Source organism: Poecilia reticulata, linkage group LG17, assembly GCF_000633615.1.
Source record: "Poecilia reticulata strain Guanapo linkage group LG17, Guppy_female_1.0+MT, whole genome shotgun sequence".
Taxonomy (NCBI): Eukaryota; Metazoa; Chordata; class Actinopteri; order Cyprinodontiformes; family Poeciliidae; genus Poecilia; species Poecilia reticulata.
This window is the reverse complement of record NC_024347.1, coordinates 5,603,425-5,628,059: the sequence shown is the minus strand read 5'-3', so window position 1 is coordinate 5,628,059 and position 24,635 is coordinate 5,603,425. Positions and strand designations below refer to the sequence as shown.

The window sequence follows — 24,635 nt, the reverse complement described above, 5'->3', positions numbered from 1 at the left end:
TAATCTGCTGTCGTACAAAGCATCTGCACTAATCCATCACTTCATCCATGAACCTTCTGTGAACTGGGGGTGGGGTTTGAAACTGGTCCAGATTTATAACACCTGAACACCTCCCAGCATGCTGTTCCTGTGGTTTAAAGTCCTCCTTATAGGACAGAATCTCCAACTCCTTCCACTTTAGCTCAAAGACTTTAAAATACTTCTGCTAGTTTATAAATCACTGAAGGGCTTAGCACCAAAATACATCAAAAACCTGTTGTTCCATCAACTGGGGTCTCCTGGTTGTGGTCTACCCTACACCGCTCAGAACCAAACACAGAGAAGAAGCGTTCAGCTTCTATGAACCACAAATCTGGAAAAAAAAAAAACTTCCAGAAATCTGACTTCCTTTAAATCTAGACTAAAAACCTCTCCTGTTTAGAGTTGCCTTTGATTAGTAAAAGCACACACTATCTTGATGATGCAGCTTATTAAATCAATTGTTTGAGGTTTTTTTTTTTATTAACACAAGCGAGGTTTTGTGAAAAAGGACATAAGCAATTAAAATATTACCTATAATGTATAACTATTGACGTTCTCATAAAGTATGAATCCAGATTAGTTGGTATCTGAGAGTGAAGTTATCAGGGTGAAAAACTAATGGGGACTTTAACATCTAAAAAAAAGTTACCCGTCATCATGTTTGTAATTGGGTTGTTAATTACACAGAAGCTGATAATGTTTTACAAAGTTAACAGCAGCTAATGATCTTCCTTTGTGAACATGTGAAGCTTCCCTGGTCACAGTAAATACATAACCAGTAAAACAGAACACAACATTTTATGAAGTTAAAACTTTAATCACTATCAGCTTTTGTTGTCTTTTATCCTTCTGTTTTTTGGACCACTTCACTTAATGTCACAGTTGTTGTAACCATTACGTGAACTGCATAAATGATTCACCTCTTTGTAGATTTCCTTTCAATACAAATACAGTATGACATGTACCTTCGAGGTATGCATAAAATATGAAACTGTTCAAGTAGTCAAAGAAAATGAATATGTTTCTAATCATTTTTCAGAGAAATGTGAAGTTTTGCCGCCACATCCAGGGTGTTTGTCAGGGTCAAAACAAATCTGTTTTATCAGCTGCTTTATTATATATGAATATTATGATTTTGTAATATTTTTCTTAGTGTATTACGTCATGATCACAGCTCCCCTCTTCTGCATTGAAGTCTGTTATCTCATTGTATGATCAGACAACTAAATGTTTTGGACAAGATGCACATAAAATAGCATCATCAGCAAATACAAACTTTTTCCCCTATAAAAATTGTATGAATTTTTAGCATTTCGAAAAGGTCTATATAGCCTCTGCTGGTGGGGACTGTATAGTTTCAAAATCTAAAACATCCATTGGTCAGTCTTGTTTGCCACTTAAGGCGCCCAAATGTTGGGACTCTTTCCTCACTGACCTTTTTTTAGCTTCATATCATGTTACATTATTTCTTCATCAAAATCATTCTTTGATTCTTGACTTGATTCCTTCATGCATTTTTGAGAAATCTTTTAATCTCCCAGGGCAACCATTCAGCTGTGCAAAACACCTGGGTGGACCTAGCTCCGCCTTCCAGACGCAGGTCCTCCTCAGTTTTAGTTTTCAAGCTTCTGAGCTTCACAGACCTTCCCTCCCCTGCAACTTCCCCTCTGAGCTCCTTCAGACTAGCTAGCAGCAATTGGCAAACACCTGGCGGAACTGTTCATCTACTGAGCTCATTGTAGGAACTACGTCTCAGTGAAACGCTGGTAAAAATGTTAAAACTTTAATAGAGGAGCCATGTTGTGATGACTTTCTGAACGTGGAGTTTTAGAAAGAGTAGGAAGTTTTAAAGGGACAGAGGCCCAAGACGTTAAATTACAAAGTAAAATCGCTTTTGTCATATTTCAGATACGTATATAGAGTTTTTAAAGCCACTGAAGGACACAGTTGATTGTGCTATAATCAAAGGCAGTATGTGTCAGGAAGAGACCCAATACTGAAGATAAGGCCAATGCAGACCTTACATAAACATCACATTTATGAGACTGGAGTTGTTTTAAGAGACGTCAAACTCCAGTCCTCGAGGGCTGCTGTCCTGCAACTTCTTGATGCGTCCCAATTCCCAACACACCTAAATCAAAGAAGCAAATTATCTCTTCTTGCACTGAAATTCTATAGAGTACTACTAAAGGTAATTATGTGATTCAGGTGTGTTGACAGAGAGGTGCCTCTAAAAGCTGCAGGAGGCCAGCCATGGAGGCCTGGAGTCTGACACCTGTCCTCTACGGCAAGCTGTTAGCTTCAGCTGTGGGACCAACTAATGACAACAGGTTCTGCTGCAGGTAGAATATGAGCCGCTTTTAACAGAAACACCCTTAGGAAATTATGAACTGTATCTCTACAGCAACAGTATTATTATTTTATTACTATTACAAATGCGCTCAAAACTTTGTCAATATTCCTCTTGTTAAAAAAAACACAACCAGAATTTTACAATTGCGCCATTTCTAGTAAGAAATGTGATTAAAAATGATAAGTTTGTTCACATGATGTCGTTACAAAACATACTGCTCCATCTTCCTCCTACCACTTCCTGTTGTCTTCTTCATCATTTCTCCTCCAGAAGTAACATCTGGGTGTTCACAACTCATGTGATGTGAGAGAAGTGTTTCCATTGCCGTTTTGAGAAATACATTTATTTCATTACAGAAGAAAAACCTCCTCACCCGGGAACAAATTTTTTTATTGAAAAGCATGAAGTTTTGTTTGTTTTTTTCCCCCCAAATTGGCGTGTTTTCATTTAGCAAATTTATCTTTGTAATTCAAACTGTATGGTCAATGGAAACGGTGTTTTAAAAGTTGCATTTCTGTTGTGTGATGGTTATTTGTACTTTCACATTTAACAACATGAATAATCCAACTTTTACATGGAAATTTATTTTTTGTTGAATGAGCCCAGCTGAATGGCTAAAAAAAACAAAAAAAAAAAACAAAGCTAGATAAAAATATAATAGTAAAATAAACAAAACTAAATTACTTTTGAAAGCGTTTCACCTTTGGTAGCCTTTGTTTTAGACACAGTACAGCTACAACCTCACTTTCTTATTGTCTTCATAAATGAAAACATTACCTATTTGGGTTGTAAGAGCTACAGGTTGCTCACCTCTGCACCTCACCGGATGTGTAAGTGTGTAATACGATGAACCAAAATCAAAATTAGAACCATAAGAATCATTACACAAATTTAGCAGCAGCAGGGGTGAATTGAATTTTTTTATTTTTTATGTTTAACTGGTATTTATGTTGTTCAGTGGATGTAGCTCCAGTGATTACTGACAGGAACAGTCATGTTACACTAATTTCCACAGAGCGTGCTGAGCTTGGGCACACTTCTTTTTCGTCTTACAGAAGAACGACTACCAATGGCACAATTTCAAACCGAGGACATGAAACAGAGCAGCAACTCGGAGAGATGGAGACGAGTTTTACTTTCTCACTCAGCCTAAAACCTATTTCAGTCTAACGACGGGGGCATTGACAGTCCAAATAAAACTTACAAAGTAGCCTAATTATCTGAGGAAGTTGTGGTTACCACAAACAGCGGCCCCAACGCAGTCAGCAGGATACAGTTTAATACATTGTTACAGTACTGCTGGGTAGGATAGTTTGGTAGTTACTTAAAGAAGCCCGAGTTCATCCTGAACCTCAGAGCTCAGAGGGGAAACCAGTGGATGTAGGGAAGAGTTCAATCAGGTGGTTTCACCCACCAACTCCCCTCATTAAACTCCCACTATTTCTACTGCATGAAATGAGCCTCCAACTCCAACTTCATGACAATTTCACAGGTTTTTTTTCTTTACAATAAAGCTAGTTTACAAAAACCAGTAATTAGTTCTATATCCATCTAAATTTATAGTGGCACAGAAGGGTCATAAAAATGAAAAAAACTACAACGTCACAACAAAAAAGCACAACTTCAACCAGATGAGCCACAATGGTAATTATGCTAAACTTGCTAACATAGCGTTGGTTTTAGCATAGCTTTTATTTTTCTGGTTTTGGCTTTAGCATTTTGTCAAGTCCTTCCAGGCGACTGTATAAATTAACTACAAGAGGTTAAATCAAAGTGGAATTACATACAATAAAAAGACGCAAGCATTTATGGACTATTTTACATAAATAAAAAAAAATTTACAAATAGAAAAATTCTAAAGTACTTTTTGATCAAAAATGTCTGACTGTGCTAACAAAAATCTAACATTTATGAGGTTATAAAAAAAAGCTTAGAAAAATACCTGTTTGTGTTCACAAACAGGATAAAGGTTTCATAAAGCTCGCGCTGAGTTTTAAAGAATATCTGTTCAATATGGAGTTATAGAGCTCCACTTTTTAAACTAGTAATTGTCAAATCTCATCTAAATTCGTCAAAAAGCGGTTCATAAGCCTTCTATGTGAACTTTAGCATCATTAGCGGTTAACAGTTAGCCTATCACAATGTTCTTACACTGCTTAGAAATCACTCATATTCTCTGCCAGTCTCTTTTTACTGCGCGCCCAAAATGTTGACACACAGACAACTTAATAATGTTATCACCCCGCTCAGCAAGTTTTTATTAGTCGACTCTGTGACTGTGCATCTCGAGAGCAACGTCCCTTATTACTTCAAATACAGCCAGGGTGTCAAATTTAAAGTTTCAAGACAGAATTTACTTTGATGATAAATATAATGAGATTGCAATATTGCAAGACCTTGTTATACACCTATTGTGCAGTGTCAACACCAAAAATCAGTCAAGTCATCCATCTCAAATTAATGTTTTTTTTTTTCTTCTGTGAAATAGTAAAGAACAATCCTCCCTACCGAGCAACGTCAACTAAGTTCTCACTAAGCAAGTTGGGCACAAAAATAAGAGCTATGATCTTCAGCAACAGAGCTGTGACTAGCAATTCTGTCAGACGGACGACACTTTAAGAGTCACATAAAGACAGTTAGAAAGTCGGCCTTCTATCGCCTGAAGAACATTTCCAGAATTAGAGAACTAATGTCTTAACATCTCATCCATGCGTTTATCTTTAGTCGCATTGATTACTGCAGTTGAGTTAGTTGCTTTCAACCCATAATCACTGGAACATGGACCAACATATTTGATGGTTTTGATGATGGTACTTGACCATGTAAGGTTTGTTACTGGGTTCTCAATTGGTGTCTGTTTGTTGTTTTTATGTCTTTATTTTTGCGATTTTATGATGAAAAGCACTTTGAACCGCCTTATTGCTGAAATGTGCCATGCAAATAAACTTGATTGATTGACTTTATAACTTAGAGTCACTACAAAGTATGGAGAAAGCTGCAACAGTAGAAAATGAAAGATTTTGCTGAAGCAGTACTCCTTGTTGGTTATAAGAGGAGAGGAGAGACGGCTCTCGTTGGGATTAAAAATAGTGCGGTTTGGCCATAAAGTGTGAATCATTTCACATCATTTACACTGAGAAACGAGAACGTAATCACCCAAAAGTCAGATGATGTTTGTAACATTCACAGATATGTAATAAACAAAGCCTGAGAAATGTGTGCAATGGGAGCATAAACCACAGTCCAGGCACTGCCTTGTGTTTTCAATCCTTACTTCCTGAATTTGACATGTCTTTATGTGTTTGACATGTCTTTTTACCTTCAGGCAGATTCAGAGTTAAGAACAGATTGCTCATTTCAATAAAGCACATGCATGAAATATATGTGAAAGCATGATGCAATTATGCAGCACTAGGCATAAGTGGGCATAGTAGTAATTAAATAAATGACCGCTATGACCACTAGATGGTGGTAACATGCCTGCATTACACTTCTCGGTATGTATCTAATATGCATGAACAGGCGTCTTGGCTGGGCTCCAGGATCTGTTATCGATTCAGAGGGAAAACGATTGTCCTCATTTCCACTTCAGACCATAAAATATTCATATGATTAAAGTATTTTAAAATGATTTACTGAATTAGGAGGCGGACATGAAATCCCTGGACAAAGTTTCTGTGGTGGAAACATGCCTTTATTTGTGAGCAAATGGAATGGAACCCAATGAAATGGAAATAAATCAAAACAAGCTGGAAGATGTCAAAGACTCCTGAATCTCCAGAACACCCCTGGCCCAAGCCGCTGATAGCCAAAGCAGTTATCACGCCAAGCAACACGAGACAAAACTAGCATGAAGCAGCCTCCTTTCCCCCCCAGTTTCACAGAGTAGACGTGTTCAAAGTTCAGCCATGCAGGAAAACGAGTGTTATTGAATGTAAATGACATGTAATAGCCCCCACGCAGCTGGAAATGTACCTTGTGACATCTCATTTCTCATCCTGCCTTTGTTCAACATTTTGCGTAGGCGGTTTGGTGTGTACAGACAACTCTGATCAGTAATGTATTCAGTGGTTGTACGGGGACTCTCTAGCACACCAAAGCAAACTTATCCAAAAGTCTGCGTGTGACGAGTTATCCAGCAGGAGCATGTGCCGCGAAGAGGCTGTCAGCATCACTCAGCCGCGTCAAGCAAAGACACAATGCCTGTCTTCAAGCTTTCTATTACACGTTTAATGTCTATCACTCAGCAAGCGAGCGCCTCAGGCTGTTTTACACGCAGTAAAACATTCCAATAACCCAAAGGTGCTGTGGCTGACTGTCTGCGTGTGTGTGTTCCTCTCGGCTTTGATGCGAGCAGAAAGTAATCTTCCCCGTCAGAGGTGCCGCAATTTGCAACTCCCAGCATGCTCACCCTCAGGAAGGAATCCAGCGCGCCGTTTTCCATAAATTCAGTGATGATGAGGACGGGGCAGCTCCGTGTCAGGACACCCTCCAGCCGAATTACGTTAGGGTGGTCGAACTGACCCATGATGGAGGCCTCGGCGAGGAAGTCTCGCCTCTGGCGCTCGGTATAGCCCGCCTTAAGAGTCTTGATTGCCACCACCATCTCCCGGCGGCCGGCCTGCTTGAGGCGGCCGCGGCACACTTCGCCAAATTCACCTGCAGCAAGAGAACAAAGTGGCGGGAGGGAGGGAGGGTGATGTGGGGAGGGGGTTGAGTGAGCAGAGGGAAGGTGTCGGGAAAGAGGGAGTTTGGGGGAAATGCAGGAAGAGGGAGAGTTACTGGTCGGATTTGGGTGTGAAGGAGCTGACTTGAAAAAGTTGAGGGTCGGCTTCAACTGTGGGACACATTTAGAAAAAAAGAAGAGGAAATCTTAGGGTTGTGGAGGGGGGATTCAAGGATCAAAGATGTTGGGGAGAGAGGGGGTGACTGGTATCGGTCGAGGGTGCAACCTGGGTGTGTTGCAGGGAGACAGAGGATGGGCGAAGTACTTGAGGGTTTTGAATCTAGTGCCTAGGAGCAAGTATGTTTACAGGGAAGTAAGAGAGAGAGAGAAAGAAAGAAAACATAGGGATGCATGAAAGTTGGGCGAGCAGGACCAGACTCCTCAGGACAAAACATGCTGCTGGAGAGAAATAAAAAGAGAAAAGAAAACGATCTAGAAGGGGGAAAAGTAACAGTCACGTGAGTACTTCCCAGCTTTCAAGGGCACTGTGAATACTATCCCTTTTTCTCCCAGAGAGGACTCTAGCAGGGCGCACCCCGAGGCTCTAAGGAATAACAAACTAAAGCCGTTTCTCTCTCCTTCCGAACAAAAGCAGCTGCTGCGCTTACCTGCACCAATTACTTCTTCGATTTTCACACAAGAGATGTCTATCTCTTTGGCAAACTCGTGAACCGCATCGTTGGGGTCCTCGTAGGTGAAGGGGTCAATGTACACCTTGACCCCTGGAGAAACTAGGAGGAAAAACAAGAAAGAAAGATCAGAGCCTTGCATGTGTACCGGAGAATTGGAGGCGGAACGTTGAGAGTGATCGCTGAAAACACAACTGTGGTCAGATTTCAAGTTAAATAAATAAAGTTGATTTCTATCTTAGCATTTTGGAGTGAATAGTCTAATGTACTTTGTGAATTTTTATAACGGTTTCTCATTTTTATGTCTGAAACTCTACAAGGTTCCTTATTGACAGGCTAAAGGTAAAATCCAATGAAAGCTGCGTTTAGCATTTTTTTTTTTTTTGTTTTGGCTTAAAGATTTACTTTGTGATATAAACCCATTTTCTTAGCATTTTTGTTCTGGAATAAAACTGGGGGTTAGGGTTAGGGTTAGGACAGGTGGAGTTTTGAAAGAATCCAGGTGAAATCACATGTTCAATAGAATCACTTTTATTCTTGAGTTACCTCCCCAAAAAACAGTTCCTGTGTTATAGCATTACGCCAAAATTGCCTCAAATTATAGAAACTCCTGACATGAATAACCTAAAGAATGTTTTTGTTTTGGACCAACCAGAACTTAATGATCAGAAGTTCTACTGCAGCAAACAAGGCTTAAACAAACATGTCCAGAAATATACTCCAAATATATTCCAGCAATATATTTGTAATGGAAACGCAGCGTTTGACACTTTTTGAAACCAAGTCTTTTTGGGAACACCCCAAGAAGCTGCAGGATTTGTTGCATGGGAAGATAACAAATAATGGCAGAACTTCCAATAAGAAATATATGTCACGTGAGCACTTGTTTTATCAGAGACTGGTTAATGTTTTTCTAAGTGAGGTGGAAGCCAATGTTCGAAAGCACATATGCATTTTGATGACATGCTAAAATCACAGTGCCATCTAGTGGCCTGGCATAACAACTACAGTGGATTCAAGGTGCTTCTTTGGTGGTGCTGTCTAAATGTGGAACTTTTCCCCAATGAACACATGAAAATACCAGCAATTTCCACACAGCAGTGGCCAAAGCAACAATTTTTGAACAACGGCCTTTGACAACAAGGGAACAAGTAGTAGAAGGACGAGCAGTCAAAATGAATTTCCCTGACTGATCCTTGTGGCCGTTGGGACATTGACAAAATCAAATGCAACGCAATGCTCGATGCAGAAAAGATGAGCGTTTCCATTAGCCCCATGTTGTGACAACAGTGAAGCATCTTGATATGGTCCATGTCTGCGGTTGCTTCTCATCATGTGGTTTTACTTCAGCCCAAGAGCAAAACCATGAACAAAAAGTGGGATGAAAACATCCTCCAAGACTGTCGTCTTCCCACAATCCAGGAACAACTTGAACACCATGATCCTTTGATTTGCCAGCGTGCGGGAGAGCAGCGTGTTATGGAGCATAAGTGAAAACAAAAGATCAGATTGTTAAAATGTTGCGGTAATGACCAAGAAATTCTCCAGATAAGAGAGGAGCTGAGACCAGCAAACTGATCAACTCCAAACACTGCAAGTTAAGAAAGGGTCACCATCAGTCTGGATGTCACCTCCAAGTTGATTCCCAGCCTCTCTGTATGAATCGTGGATGTTAGAAAATCACATTTCTGACATATGAGTTTCAAAACGGTTAAAGCTCATGAAATATTTCTGTGGTTTACATCACAGAAAGTGTGCTGAAAAATCTAAAAATATAAGTACTAACACATTGGTCACACAACACAAATGTTGGATTTATTTTTTTTTTTCAGAATTTCTGCAAGGTTTTAAAAACCATCAGCGACTCCTCACACTTTAAATTGGTGAACTGCTGCCATTCGTCAAACAGTGCCAATTCAATTCAGTTTATGTTGCACAAATTCACAACAATGTAAATCTGTAGAAAATTTGGGAAGAAATTCCATCAAATCTATTGATACAGACAGATGCCAAGTCAGTTGCACATATTTCAAATACTTCATTGTTATCAAGATTAGTTCATTAATAGATGATTAAAAGTTTCCATCTAAGGAGACTCAGATCTCAGATTGCATCTAGTCGCTGACTTGCAGCTTTCACTCCTCCTGGACCAACATGTAGCGACAGCAGGCTGTTGCATGCATTGTTGCTTTGGGTATGAATGGTGCTATTTAAATAAACCTGCCATGGCCTGCCTCACAGCAAGAGGGCAACATCACTAGTGACAACTTCTCAATGTGGTCACTGAATGCAACACCAGAGCTAACTAAAAGAAATAGGTCATTTTTATGGGTTCATTGTAAAACTACACAGTAAAAATTAATAGTAAATGAAGCGGGTTTAATTTTTTAAAGTCATAAATTCACCATGTCATTTATAATTGTCAGTTATAAGCTAAATATGTAGTTAGCATGATAACTTCAAACTAATATACAGTTAGCATGCTAACTTCAAACTAAGTATACAGTTAGCATGCTAACTTCATACTAAATGTACAGTTACCATGATAACCTCAAATTAAATATGCATTAGCATGCCAACTTCAAACTAAATATACAGTTAGCATGCTAAATGTGTAAATATTTATCCCTATAAATATTTATCTCCATAAATATTTAGTGTGCAGGCTAACTATTTCGATCTTAGCTAGCTAAATTATTTTACAAATAATTATTTAGCTTGTGGATTAAATATTTAGAACTACGACATAAAAATGCATGAACGTCATTGTGAAAATATAACTTTGTACTCCCATTTTTTTCTCTCTTATAACTCAAATTATTGCTCTTCATTATTGATTGTATAACTTTACAGTCGGCACTCCATAATTTTCAAATCACAATTTGCAGTTTATTGGTCATTCTCATATTTTTAATCCTTTGTTTTGGTTGTAAACATTAATCTGAACAAATTATAGTGTTTAGTTGATAACTAAACTAGGGGGTAGTTTGTTCAATTTGGCAGAGTTGAGGAAAAATCAGAAAAACAAAGGCAAAAACAAAAAATAAAATCAAACGGCAACAATGGAAATGCAGAGGCTTTGTGCATACTAAAATCTCCTCAGAAATAATGCAGATCAATAAAAACCATTATTTCACTCTTTGGCTTATTTCTTCTTCTCCCAATAATCAATAACCCTCCGGCAGCGCATGCATCTAACTCTGTTTCATCTGCGAGGTCTGACTTCCTCCGAGCTAACAGGAACATGCCTTCTTTGACTCAAAACAGGTGATTAGATAATTGACCAAATCAGTTGGTTAACTGTACTGGCATGACTACAGCAGCAGAGAGGAGCAGGACACAGAAACTCACTGTACTGCTGCAGTTTCTCGGTGTACTCCAGCTCCGACCCGCTGCGCTGCTTCCTGTAAACAACAAGCACATGAGCAGAGTCACATTCACACAATCAGCTGCGGCTCTTTCCCAGGCGCGGCAAACTCGAGCTAATAAACCGCTCCGACATCAGCCGGGAAGCCAGGCCGAGGTAGAGCACCGCTGCTTTCTTTTCCTTGGAGCTTAAGAGGCAAGAGTTGCATGGAAGCGCACACCCTTTGAATTCATCTGAAAATTTAATGAGCCTCTTTGTTCAAAGTCTAATTAACACGGCAAAACATGTAGTTCGTGTTGTCAGGGATGGAGAAGGGGAAAAAAATCAAACACTTACTTAAGGCAGACAACAGCGATAACCACCAACGCAACAACGACCACCAGACCGGCCGAGGCCGAGCCGATGATGAGAGGCAGCTGGTCCTGCACCGACTTCTGGGGGTCACCTGGATTGTAAAACGCACACGAATAAATACCAGCAGACGGATTAAAGAGCAGCTTGAGCTGGATGTGTAATGGATACCAATTAAGTCGGTCATAAAAGCTATTAAGCCTGAACCTTCATTAGGAAAAGCTATGGCAGCAGACCATCAAGGACAGACAGCAGAGGGAGGAAAGCGTTCGTACTGTGCAGGTTGGTGCTGAAGTCCATGGGGTTGCTGTAGCGACCGTACCCGGCCACGGTGCGGGCCCTGACCTGCACCACATAGGGCGTGGCCGCCCGCAGGCCCTCCACCTTGGCCGAGCTGTGCTGGGACGTGACGGTGTGAGCCATCGCCTGGCCCTGACCGGAAACAACAAAGGAACGTCAAAAGCTGCAGAATGTAACTTTTTATTAAACATATTTTTTTTTACATTTTTGTTGAAACAGTCACTATGTTGTGACTGTATGGTATGAAGAAAACTTGAGCTCCTCTCCTTTCTCCCAGAGCTACCTGGAAGCAACCAATCAGAGCCAGGAGGCGGGGTTTAGTGCAGTCAATCATGGCCATGCTCATGCCACTCTGCCTCCCTCTCCCCCCGCCTTCTGCTATGCTGAAGCTAACAGAGTCTGTCATAAATGCTAATGTTAGTTACCATGACCACCACTGACAGCAGATAAACGGCTTTCCTGTAACTTGTTTCTCTGCTGTTAGCTCATTTAGCAGCAGGAACATGAGGTTTGACTGATGGCGCTCCTGGCTCTGATTGGTTGTTTTTGTTCGGGAGCGGTGCATTTCTTCAGACGATGATAGCAGCAAACAGAGGAGGTCCATCTATCAGACTGTGTGTCATAACAGACTGTCACGATATGGAGACAATTTTAACAGATATATAAAAAAACAGATTCTTTCTAAAAGTTGCACCTTTAAAACTTGAAATGCACCAATTTGATAATAACTGTGTTAGTCCCAATATTGAAAAAATTCTAGATCGGGTATCGGTGAAAATGTCCCCGATCTATAAAGACAGATCTATTCAGTCTAATTCTATGCTTTGTTCTGAACAAAGCATGCTTTATTATTTAATTGACATATTTAGAATTCCTGATTGTTCTTTCTGAATCATTTGAAAGAAAGTTTGTTACATTTTCTTTTATATGTTTGACCAAAATAGCCAACCTATTGTTTTCATCAGTTTCTTTACTATTTATTTGACATCGGCTGTTCTACTCCTAATTGCACCGACTGAACAAATTTTGTTTTTACATGTTTGACCAACTTATGAAGCTGATGGTGGATTTAACTGAGCTGTACTGATGCAGAGTTATCAGATTAATTTGTAATTCAGTGCATTTATGTCTATGTTTAAAAAAAAGGAGACATTTTAAGTTAAAACATTCATTTTCTCTATTGTATTGATCTCAGCCAATACTAATCTTCATATTTGTATCAGAAGTGGAAAAAAATGGCTCAGCACATCTCTAATTAAAACAAAAATCATTTATTGTTCTTTTTTGGGGTAACTGTAAGGTCATGGTAACGCTACAAAAAGTCAGTGAACTGCACACAGTAATCACATTCAATCATATTTTCTAATCTACTGATATTCATTGACAGCCTCATGAGACAAAGTGGAGACAATTGTAAAAACATTTCTCATATTATTTTTGTTTTTTGGCTTTATCGCTTATTGAAATGTATCAAGACAACAATAAATCAACATTTTTAATATGATAAAAAGTTTTTCCACAATAAACGATATGATAAATGCAAACTCCTACTTTCCTCTATTCGCTTATAAAACATAACTCTGTTCTGACAAAACATTGATAAAATGTGATCTTGTCTTGTTCACATGAACTTAATATCTCGCATTATTTCATCTTATTACATAAATGTATACATATATGCATATATGTATACCCCTAATGGGTGAAGCATAACCCACTATGTAAGTGCAAAATGATCACTGATCAGAGATAATATGGTTTCATCATAAATTCATCACAAATTTACATTTCTGCTGATGTTATTGACCACAATAAAAGAAAAGGGATTTCTGATTAAATTGTATATTTTTTGTATTTAAAGCAGAAATCCAATAACTTCTGTTTTTCATTAATACTTTCTAACGAGAAAATCCAATTACCAAAACTCGCCCCAACCCCAGACATCATAAGTGAATTATTCATACTCGTATTCGTTTTGTCTTTTAAAAATGTGACGCATAATTAATTTCAAAATGCCGCTCTGCCTGGACCTGCCACGCTGGTATGTGAAATCCTCCGGTGAAGCTAATCTAATGCAAATTACCCTATGAACACGATAAGAGCCATTTTACTATTTACATCACAGCTCCTGAAATAGAGGTTTAAAAGATGAAGCGATTATGTCAAATCGATGTCATATTATCGGTGGTGTTCTCTGTTGCGGGGTTAGCGGTAGCTCTGTGGCCTTAAGGCCGAGCAAACCATCGAACTGGAGCTGCTAACGTGGCTAAAGTTGACCGTTAGCTTGTTTTAGTGCAGCAGCAGGGTCGGTAAGCCTCAGGTTTGACCATCAGAGGTTACAAATTGGCTGCATTATGCCTGCAGGCTGTTCTTAGGGAATTGATTAATGCTAATGATGCAGCAGGAACACATTACCAGCTGCTGACTTTGATTCTGCTACAATTAAAATGTGCGCCTCATCCCCAGCCCCCCAGCATCACGCTCCAAAGCTCACTTAGTGTTCAAAACAATTAAGTTGTAGTAAATTTTTATTTAAACATTTAATGTGACACGTCAGAGCTTTTACCCTCTCCTGGTACTTGATCTCATAGTCGAGGATGACGCCGTTGGGTTTCTCGGGGGGCAGCCATGACAGGCTGAGGGTGTCTGCAGTGGAGCGCATCAGATGGACTGTTGGTACGGCTGAAGGTGCTGCAGGGAGTCACCAAGAGAGACAGTATATCACTGTGATGTAACTTAAAAGTTGCTGAGAGCTTCTTTCAAAGTTGTAAACACAGATGCAGTGAAAAAATGGCTGTGGACTGAAATCTGACCTTTTTCAGCTTAGTTAACCTTAAATGGTTCCAGACTTCTTCTTTTTACATGGTGTTACTACAAGTTAAAAAATGTTTTTCCTCACAAACATTTTTTTATGATTTCCTTATGTTTCTCATAATATGAACCATAAAATTGAAACTTTTATAAAACATATTTTTTCAATTTTTGTGTGAAACTGTCACTCTGTTGTCACGGTATGGGACAGATAATCTGCGAAAAAATTAAATAAATAAAAAAGTCAATCTCTTCTGTTTTCTACCAGTGATAACTACACACAACCAGAGTCAAGAAAAGGATCTTAGCGCTGTCAATCACAGTCTCCTGTGGCGCTGCTAACCCCTCCTGCCCCCCTCTTGCTCTCTGCTATGATATGCCTCAGGCTAGTTCGCATGGCGACCAATGGTGGTCATGGTTTTCCTGAAACGGTAAAACCATCAGCACTAAATGTGCTGCACTATGCATTTAGTAGCAGGAACACAAATGTGATTGACAGCACTAAGACCCTCCTCTCTGCTCTGATTGGTTGTTTTTGGAGAGGCACATTCTTGCAGGTGGCAATAGTAGGTCAAAGAGGAAGTGGAAAGATCAATGTTTTCACAGATCATCCGTCTCATTCTATTGTTACAACATGGTGGCAGTTTTAACAAATGTGTAAAAAAAATACATTTGAATCAGAAGTTAAAAGCTCTCCAAAAACCAGGAATCAGAAATTCTGATGGGTACAATAAAATAAATACTACAGGTCAAGCTGTGACATAGAATAAAGAATGAGAAAGAGGGTTGGGGTTTCATTTGTACTGGTTTCAGTGACTGGAACTCATTTCTCTTCCTGTTACATTTAGTGAAACATATTCTGGACTGAACATTTATCATACTGGGATAATAAAAAGTCACATGTGTGTTCTGGTGACGCAGGCTTGAAGCATTTAAAACATTTTTGGATCATAATTGTAGCATAATGTCCATGTTTATGTTTCATTAATACAATCCTTGCAGAGAAAATGTTTATATCTCATTAAAATGGAAAGAGGTTGAAATTTGACTTGGTGCAGAAAACCGTAAGAGTGTAGCGTAAGGATTGTGGCTGGGAATCCAGGAAGAATACTAATCAACGTAGGAACACACAGCAGAAGATGGATGGGCATCTGACAACTGAAAATCTGCTGAAGGAAACACACAGCAGAAGATAATGAGTGAAGAATTCATGGCTGCAATTAGGAAACGGGAAGTTGATGTTATGGAAGCTGAGCGCAAAATCAACAGAGAAGAACAGAAACGTAAACGACAAAAAAAAGAGAAAGATACAAAAACGCAGAAAATTTTAGAGACAATCCAGTAAATCCATAACGTTAAGTCGCTCCTGTTCTTGTCGGGTTTTTCATCACTTCCAGTTATCTCATTATTTTAGCGCACTCTTTAAGGTAACTCTCCAGGGAATGCTGCCCCGTTAATGAATGCACACCTATGAGGAAACATTATAGGTCAACGTTATTAGGTCACAGCAGCAAAGACATTAGGAGCCACATTAAAAATACTTTGGAATAAAGTCGTGGTTATGACAAAACCCAGATTGATTATTCTTAATCAAATGCCACTAAATAAAACACTCATTTGTTCTCGGATGTTGCGACTATGTTCCCTCTGAAAGATTAGTTTAGAAAATGAATAGTTTTAGACGTGCAGTAAGCCTGATGGGCATTAACTTATAAATGGTGCCATGGTCTGGAATCTACGGTGGCCCAAAAGGGTCAACACGACAGCATAACGGAAGTTTTAGCATAAACTGTTACCTTTTAACAATGTCAGTAATAATATAGTCAAAGTTTTACCGCGTTTCATGACCTTTTTGTGCAGACCTCGGAAGACAGCGTCTACTCACTCCACCACCTTGGCTGTCTCCACACGTCCTGTTTTCAACTAACACGCAAGAGACAGCTTTTATTTTGATATTTCACTTTTTGCCAAGCTAACTCACATATTAGCAAAAATATTTAACATTTTACCTTCTGCTTTAGCATAACTTCAGTTTTAGCATAATTTACGTTTTAACATTTTAATTTACGTTTTAATATAACTGCCATGATAGCAGAAGTTCTGCTTCAGCATAATTTACATTTTTAGCATAACTTCTGTATTAACTTAACTTTTGCTTTAGCATATCTTATGTTGTGGCTTTTGTTATTGTGGCAGTATATATATGTGTGTGTGTGTGTGTGTGTGTGTGTGTGTGTGTGTGTGTGTGTGTGTGTGTGCGCGTGTGCGTGCGTGTGTGTGTGTGTGTGTGTGTGTGTGTGCATATGCTTATGCTCATTTAGTTGACACTTCTGGGATCAAAACAACTTAGCTAAGCACCCTAAAGACCATGACTTCCTGTTAGAAATTAAACATTATTTAATTGGACAGATATATATATATATATACACGTCGAACTACTTTTAGATAGTTTATTAGAATATAAAGTTATTAAAATGTTCTCCCTTGTACACGCACACACAAATACAGAGCTCTCTCAAATTTCCACTATTTTATAAACCATCGTTTTCAGTGAAAATAAACAGAGTTTTTCGTATGATCGGAGGGCCAAAACGCTTAAAAAGGCATTTGTTTTCCCAGATATCTGGCCACATGTGGACTACTAGGCCTAAATCAGGCTCGTGTGTAGGTTTAACTTTGAGTCACGTCTAAATACATTCTAAGTGAACCTTGGCTGGTGAAATCGTATTTATTGTTCAGCGGGAACGCCTGGTACCCGAAGCACTTGAAGCGAACCGAAACGGAAAGATGATGAATGTTCAAACTTTCCCCACCTCAATCCCGAACAGCTTAGGAGAGGAAGTAGATGATTCACCTCTACTGTTCTGCAGCCTATTGATTTGTGACGCCTGACTCAGTTGATAGTCACTGAGCTGGGCTCATATATACTGCAGTGGGTGATTAAGTGCAGGTTAACTGGGAGAGTAATTGCCGTCTGGGAGAGGCCCCCCTGAACAGTTTGGTTGATGATGATGTTGCATATATTTAAGTGGCGATGTTGGAAGGTGACATTTGTCAAGACATATGATAAGAAACCTGCTTAGTCTGCCGAGTGCTGACAGTGGGGATATAAAGCAGAATTTATCTGCCTCTTCCTGAGAACTGTCCCAGAAACGCAGAGCTGCAGCCCGGCATTTGTCCAGCTGTCACTCTCAATGAGCTTTCCTCCACACTGTTTACTCTCCGTGTTGGAACCTCTGTTGATACCCAACACTCATTAGGAGGCTCATTGACATTGACTGAAAGCGGGATCCTTTAACCAGCCTGTACTACCGCGATGCTAAGTGGTATTGATCGGCGCTCCGCCGTGAATCAGGCCGGCGACGGGGTTTTACTCACCGGCCTGGTTGGTGGTGATGTTGACCGTGGAGTAGTTGGGTGAGGACGGGTTCTTCCCGGACACACCGTTGACGGCCTGGACCTCGAAGCTGTAGCGGGTGTGGGCCTGCAGGTTCCTCACCACCACCTTCCTCTGCCTCATGCCCAGGCGGCGGGGAGCGATGTCCACGTTGTCGTCGCAGCGCGTGCACGGGCTGAGGTCGCGCAGGCACTTCTTGCACACCACGTTGTAGACGAGGTCCCCCCGCCCGCCCGTGTCCGTGGGTTCGTCCCACTCCAGGGACAAGGAGGTCTCGTTCACGCTGGATATGACGTTGCGAGGGGCCAAGGGGATGGCTGCACAGAAACACACACATACACACATGTGTGGGCACTGGAGAAGGTGGGCAGGCTGTGCTAAAACACACAAGTGAGGGTTTAGTCATCCTCCTGGTGCAGCGCTGACATTATCCTCCCTGGTGGTTAAAGAAACTGTTTTAACAGCTTTATAAAAAGGGAACAATAGGTAGCATGTGAGCAGAAAATAGAGTATAAGAGAGGTGGAGTATAATATTGACATTCTTTAGTGAGAATACGCACAAAACATGTACAGAAATGTCTTAAAAAGGGTAAAAGGGATCATATTCCGCCTCCTTCGGCATCTTTATTTAGCATAAATCCAGACTATTTGGCCCCAGAGGCTGCAGGGAGCCACCAGTCAGAGAGACAATGACTTCTTCTACAACACACAGAAGACTACGCAAACATGGTTACAGGCAGTTTCAAAGTAGAGATGCACCGATACGATATTAATATCTGTATTGGTCCCAATATTGAAAAAAATTCTAGATCAGGTATCTGTGATAATGTACCTGATCCATAAGGGCAGATCTATTCAGTTTAATTCTATGCTTTGTGCTCTGGGCGACATCATGCTTTATTATTTATTTTTTTACATTATATTTAGAATTCATAATTTCCTGTATCAGTTTATTTATTTTCCATTGGCTTTTAGCCTCCCAATCTAACTGACTGAACAAAGGAAAGTTGTTTTTACAAGTTTGACCAAACTTGTGAAGCTGTTTGTATCTAACTGATACTGCACTGTTGTAGAGTTATCAAATACATTACTTAATCAGTACATGTATGTCTTTGTTTAAAAATAGAAACGTTTTAAGTCAATTCAGCTGTTTTTCTGCATTGGATCAGTATCGGCCAACGCCAAACCTCAGCTACTGGTATTGGAAGTGAAAACAGTGGATCGGTGCATCGCTGGTTTGCAGGGCTTTATACCTACTACGTAAAGGCAGTAGGTAAATCTTATGGCGTCTTCATTAGAGCTGTTAGTTTATGCACAAAAAAACTACTAGCATAATTATTTAGGTTCATTTAGAAAGGATAGTTTTGATGAGTTTGCAGGAAATCCTTGTTGTTGGGTAGGGAGTTGGGTTTAGGGAGTTAATACCTGAAATCCTCAAACCCCTGAGTTCCAATGGGAGTGGTGCATCTCTACTTTAAACAGGCTCCTACAATAATTAAAAAAAAAATGGCTTGAAAATAAAGCAACGTTCAACTTTTTTTTTTGTTGATGTGATTCATATAAACTGTCATGCTCAAGCATAGCTTGGCTGACCCCCTGTCAGTTTGAAATAGCTAATCTGCTCATGACAGAGAGTTCCTGTTTGTGAGTCAGTGTGACCCAGGGCCATCGTGTTTCTATAAGCAGCGCAGCATTTTCAGAGAGAGAGCGCTTGAAATCAGGATAAAGTGCGATAAGCACCGAGGAAAGCAACAAAGATCACTTGTGCAAACAGGCTTTTCATCTTATTAAGGTGCTCTGCCTCTCGGCTCCCGGCAGCGGAGCGTCCGGCCCGTCTCACTGCAGCCAGAGAGCAAACGGCTCTCTCCACAGAGTCCACCTCCTCAGCTGCCTTGCCCTGAGCGGCCATTTCTCTCGCCCCATCCTTTCTAATTAGGCAGACGGAGTTCAGAGTGGAAGCTCCTCTAATTGGACACCCGTCTAAAACACACGCTGAGTCCAAGCTGCCATCCATTGCCTTCTCTTGTGCAATGCGCAGCTTCAAAAACACAAAACGCAGGCGGCCCTGGCTCCGGCTCTGACAGACCGCAGAGGCAGGACTGTCAAGCCCGCGCGCGCCCGCATGCGTGTTTGTGTGTGTGTGTCTAGTGGAAGGTGGTGGCCGTGTCCCTGCCCGCCTGTCAGCGTGCGCTGGTCAGTGTCACAGTCCACAGTGTTCCTGTGACGAGGATCTGGGGGAGACAGTTGCGGGCCGTGTGTGTGTCATTTAACGTGGCGAAAGGCCCCTGGGGCTCGACTTTAGCAGCTCATGTCGCTCTAAATCAGCACGGCCAGGGAGGGACTGGTGGAACAAGCAGGCCGCGCTGCTGCCAGCAGCACAGCCGCCTGCTTACCGCTAAAACAAGTCCTTCACATTCAAATACTGACATTTACAGGCTTTCTGCAGATTTCAACAACTCAAATTTAGGACCTTTTTAAGATGATTATGAGTGACATTTAAAACCTGTATCACCTCGGAACGGTACAAAAGAAAATGACATATATGATGTAGTAGTAGTGCCGAGCTTATTTGCACAGACTGAATGTGCAACAGAAGTGAGACAGTGGTGAAGACAAACGTCTTCTAGACAACTGGCGACAATTTTACACTTCCATGATAAAGGCAAAAACTAATGCATCTGAAATGAACTTGAAAAGCTAGTGTATTTTAATTTTAGATACATTAATTTAAGCTAGCCAGTTAGCTCAATTTAAGTTAGCTAGCTAGCTAATGTATCTAAAATTAAGATTAATAGCTAATGCATTTTAACTTTAGACAAATTAATTTATCCTTGCTAGCTAGCTAGGTTTCTAAGCTAGCTAGCAAGGTTTTGTTAGAAGCTACTTAGCGGTAGCATCAACCGCCTCAAGAATGCAGTGAATGAAGATGTTTGTACGTGACTCAAAAGTTTGACAGAAAAGTCACGAGAGAAAAGCAGTGCGTAGTATACATGATGTCCTGCCACCACAAAATTTAAGACCTGTGATTAACGTAAGTTGCACCAACTTACATTTTTTATGGAATTTACGACATTTTAAGGCCTTAATTTTTGATGAATCAATTTAAGAATTTTTACGGATGCACAGACTCCCTGATTTAGAAGCAAGTTAGAAGTAAGGAGTCAGTTTGGGTTTATCATTTTAGAGCTAAACTGAATTTAAAGTATGGACTGTTTTGAAAGGGTCCACTCTAATATTATTATTAGTAATAATGACAATATTTTCTCACCTTTTATTTGAGTCGCATTGTTTTTAACCAATGTACTTACAGCTGCCTTCAGACTTGCCTTACCTCAAACCATCAGTGAGCAGCTGCTCCTTCATACTTAGACAGATGTAAAGTATTTAGGAGCCGTTATTATCTTGCCTGTAACAAACCACATTTAGCTTGAAAAATGCAAATAGTTTGGGAATCAGTCTAACTGATGAAAATGTAGACATTTGTGAGTAAATACTAATTTTGGGGAATTTTTCTGTATCTTTTTGTGTCAGAGTTCTACGTATCATCTTTTCTTCCAGCAACAATGTGACATATACAAAAATGGCATAAAAAAACCATGAGGTGAAGTAACACATCTGTCTACTCATAAACAATTCAAATTTCAGAGAAAAAAACACAGGAGCTAAAGCGGATCGTTTCAGAAGGAACTGCAAACACACAACATTTTACCCATTACTGGAGGTCTAGTTTCTACGGCAAAAATCCCAGCACACATGAAAGAAACAAAACTAACATACAATCAACTTTTCAGCACAATGTAGGAGATAGCTTTAAGTTAAAAATTCCTTAATATAAAAACTACTAGTTCCACTGGCAGATTATTCAACCAGTGGAAATGGGAAATTATAAGTGAAATAATGTGCCAGTGGAACTAATACTTATCGTTAATATTAGGGATATATTGACTTAAACAAGCTGCTATGTCTTGCTGAAAATCTATGTGCAAGATTTTCTTTTATTTCAAGTGTACTAACTTATGCACAGTAGAAACTAGACCAAAGATACTTGGTGAGATTTCTTGTTTTTGTTCTTTCAATAACAAAGTTAATGGATTTATTTGTGCTAGGTTGTAGAGAACAAAACAAAGAAAAACTTATAGCCCAATGTGTACAATCAAGAATAGACCCAGTTATTGGTGATCACTGCTATTCAGAATATGTTGGCGTTTTCTCAAAAAAAAAGCAAAAAAAACCTTTTTTTGAGAAAAACATGTTAAAAACTAACAATAAGTAGAACATTTCTACAGCCCTACACAACAAAACAATGCAACAAATGCAGATGATGTTTTTCTGGAGCTACTTGTTTACAAGTTTTTAAAAAAAAAACATTTTGGTTTCCAAGGAAGCGAAGGCAGCTGTGGCACGCATTTGGTACACATATGGAAAGCCAAAAAGGATCATAATTTGTCTGCTTTGCACCAGCAGGCGATATCTAATAAATGCTGTGAAATACATCACTAGGTCTTAACTGATTTAATAAGTTATCCTGTTTGGTTTACTTTGTGGACGAGGCCAAATTCACTGAAGAAAAACTTATTTTATAACATTTAATTCTAGGCTTAGCAGATGTTTTTATTCGATACGAGGCCTGTAGGGCTGAGTTTTGATTTCACTTATAAAAAGAAAAATATCCGATCTTGCTCTGCTTACAAGCGTCCCATCTACCTCCTACTCTTTATCTTTCTTGGTTTTTATTTATTTTCATAGGGTTTCTGCTTTTTTTTTTTTTTTTTAATGCAATGAATAAATTTGGCATTTGCTTCTGTTTGCTGCTCTGCGATGCTCATACAGACCAGTGACCTCAAAACCAGGGAATTTACCAAACTGTGATTTATCTGCACCGTTACACCTACCAGCTACCATGACCCAACAACTAAGTCATAACACAGAATTCAAGTTAATACTTCAGTAGAATTAACTTGGCAAAATGTGAATTTAAAAAAACTTTTATATTTTACGGGTTTGAAACTAGATCTGCACTATATGTGAAACGGTGATTGTCTCATTATCCACTTGTGCATTATCCCAATTACAAAGAACCGCTTGGACGCAATGTTTGGTAGGAAATTATATTTCAATTGGCATGTATGCAAATTCTGCATGCCAATAATATATTTGGCCTGTTGGCTGGATCTGCACCGCCGTCGATGCCAACACTTGTTTAATAATTTCAGTGGCTGAGATTCTAAAGCTCGCTGGGAGCGAGTGAAGAAGGAAAAGAAAGAAAAGAGACAGAAGAGTGAAGGGTGGCAATAGCGCCTGACAATATGGTCATGAAAACGTTGAATTCTCCTGATGTTATGCAGACGCTGAATGTATAATGGAGTCTTAACAAAAGTTCAGTCTGGAAGACTCTAGTCACACCTGCCTCATCAATCAGCGCCTCCCTCTCTGCAACCTGGACCTATCAGCGCCGGTCCAATCCTCGCTCCAGCCAATCATCGCTTGGGCTCCAGTTCAAAAGGACCTTCACCCCTGGCCTCCTCTGCTCACCAGCTGCGATCAACCCACCTCCGCCCCATCTCCACCTTCTGCTCCCGGCTCTCAGGCCTCATCCTCCTCCGACTGCCGCCACCAGTACAGGCCCCGGGGGTCTACATTCCTATGCTGCACCAGGAATGTTCATCGAGCTTATCGAAGTCCAGCTTGACGTCCCCGACCGGGACCTGAACGCCAAAGGACTTTGTTTCTTTCTATGTTCATTTTGTCATTAAACTCTTTTAATCGCTTTCTTTGTCCGTTTGAGTCTCTCCAGATTGAAATGGCTTTTTGTAAACTGGGTTAATTTTACTGCAAAGTTGCAGAGAAAACCTTAATGGGTGATTTTCTGTTAAACGGTTAAACAGTTAATATCCTGCCAGAAGTAGAAAAATCTTTTGGTTTTGGATCGATACTAAACTTCAGATATTGGTATCAAAAGCGAAAGAAGTGAATCGGTGCGTCCCTACTCTAGTTTTTAAATTATTTCTCAATCTGGTGAATACTTGCAATTAGCTATGACAACCTATGTCATCATCATCATCATCATCATCACCTTTACTAAAGACACAAGCAGGTCCATATAAAGGTGAGATAAAATCAACTGCTTATAATCTTTCAACTGAACCTCACTGAAGATTGTGAACGTTTTAAATTCAGATGGCGGAGCGTTACTCACTGGTGCAGGAGGAGTCCGGCGGGTCGCTGTCGGCGCGGTAGAAGCCGCTCAGGCAGGGACAGATGTTTGCGCCTCGTGAACTGGTGCGGCTGTTGGCCGGGCAGGGAGCGCACGTCCCCTCACCGAATTTGGATTTGAAAGTCCCGGGGATGCAAGCTGGGTGGATGAGAGAGAGAGAGAGAGAGAGAGAGAGAGAGAAACGGGAAAGGACGATAAGAAGCAAGGAAAACAAAACGCCGCTGTCGCTTATCTGGAAGACCAGCAGCTGTCACATCAGGACTCATCCTCCGATGCACCTGCAAAAAAACCTCAACATTTACAAAAGAAGCATCGGCGGTGCGCTTAAGCAGAGGGACTTATCTGTGTTTTTTTTTTTTTTTTTTCTTGCATTTGCTTTTTCATTTTCATCCTCTGTGCTCGGTGACATTAATCTCCCCGAACATGGAGTCGCGATGACAGCAAAGTTTCATGTTGAAGATGAGGA

General features: G+C 40.2%; 1 protein-coding gene across 1 annotated transcript in view; it reads right to left on the bottom strand.

The window, feature by feature from the left end:
• ephb3a (eph receptor B3a) overlaps nucleotides 1-24,635 on the bottom strand; it is a 67,164-nt gene that overhangs the window by 16,393 nt on the left and 26,136 nt on the right. Inside the window, exons 4-11 of the mRNA XM_008433273.2 lie at nucleotides 24,152-24,307; nucleotides 17,937-18,272; nucleotides 14,314-14,438; nucleotides 11,723-11,879; nucleotides 11,433-11,541; nucleotides 11,081-11,133; nucleotides 7,709-7,831; nucleotides 6,786-7,033 (exon numbers count right to left, since the gene is read on the bottom strand). Coding sequence (XP_008431495.1) covers nucleotides 6,786-7,033; nucleotides 7,709-7,831; nucleotides 11,081-11,133; nucleotides 11,433-11,541; nucleotides 11,723-11,879; nucleotides 14,314-14,438; nucleotides 17,937-18,272; nucleotides 24,152-24,307 — 1,307 coding nt within the window. The remainder of the gene's footprint in view (nucleotides 1-6,785; nucleotides 7,034-7,708; nucleotides 7,832-11,080; nucleotides 11,134-11,432; nucleotides 11,542-11,722; nucleotides 11,880-14,313; nucleotides 14,439-17,936; nucleotides 18,273-24,151; nucleotides 24,308-24,635) is intronic.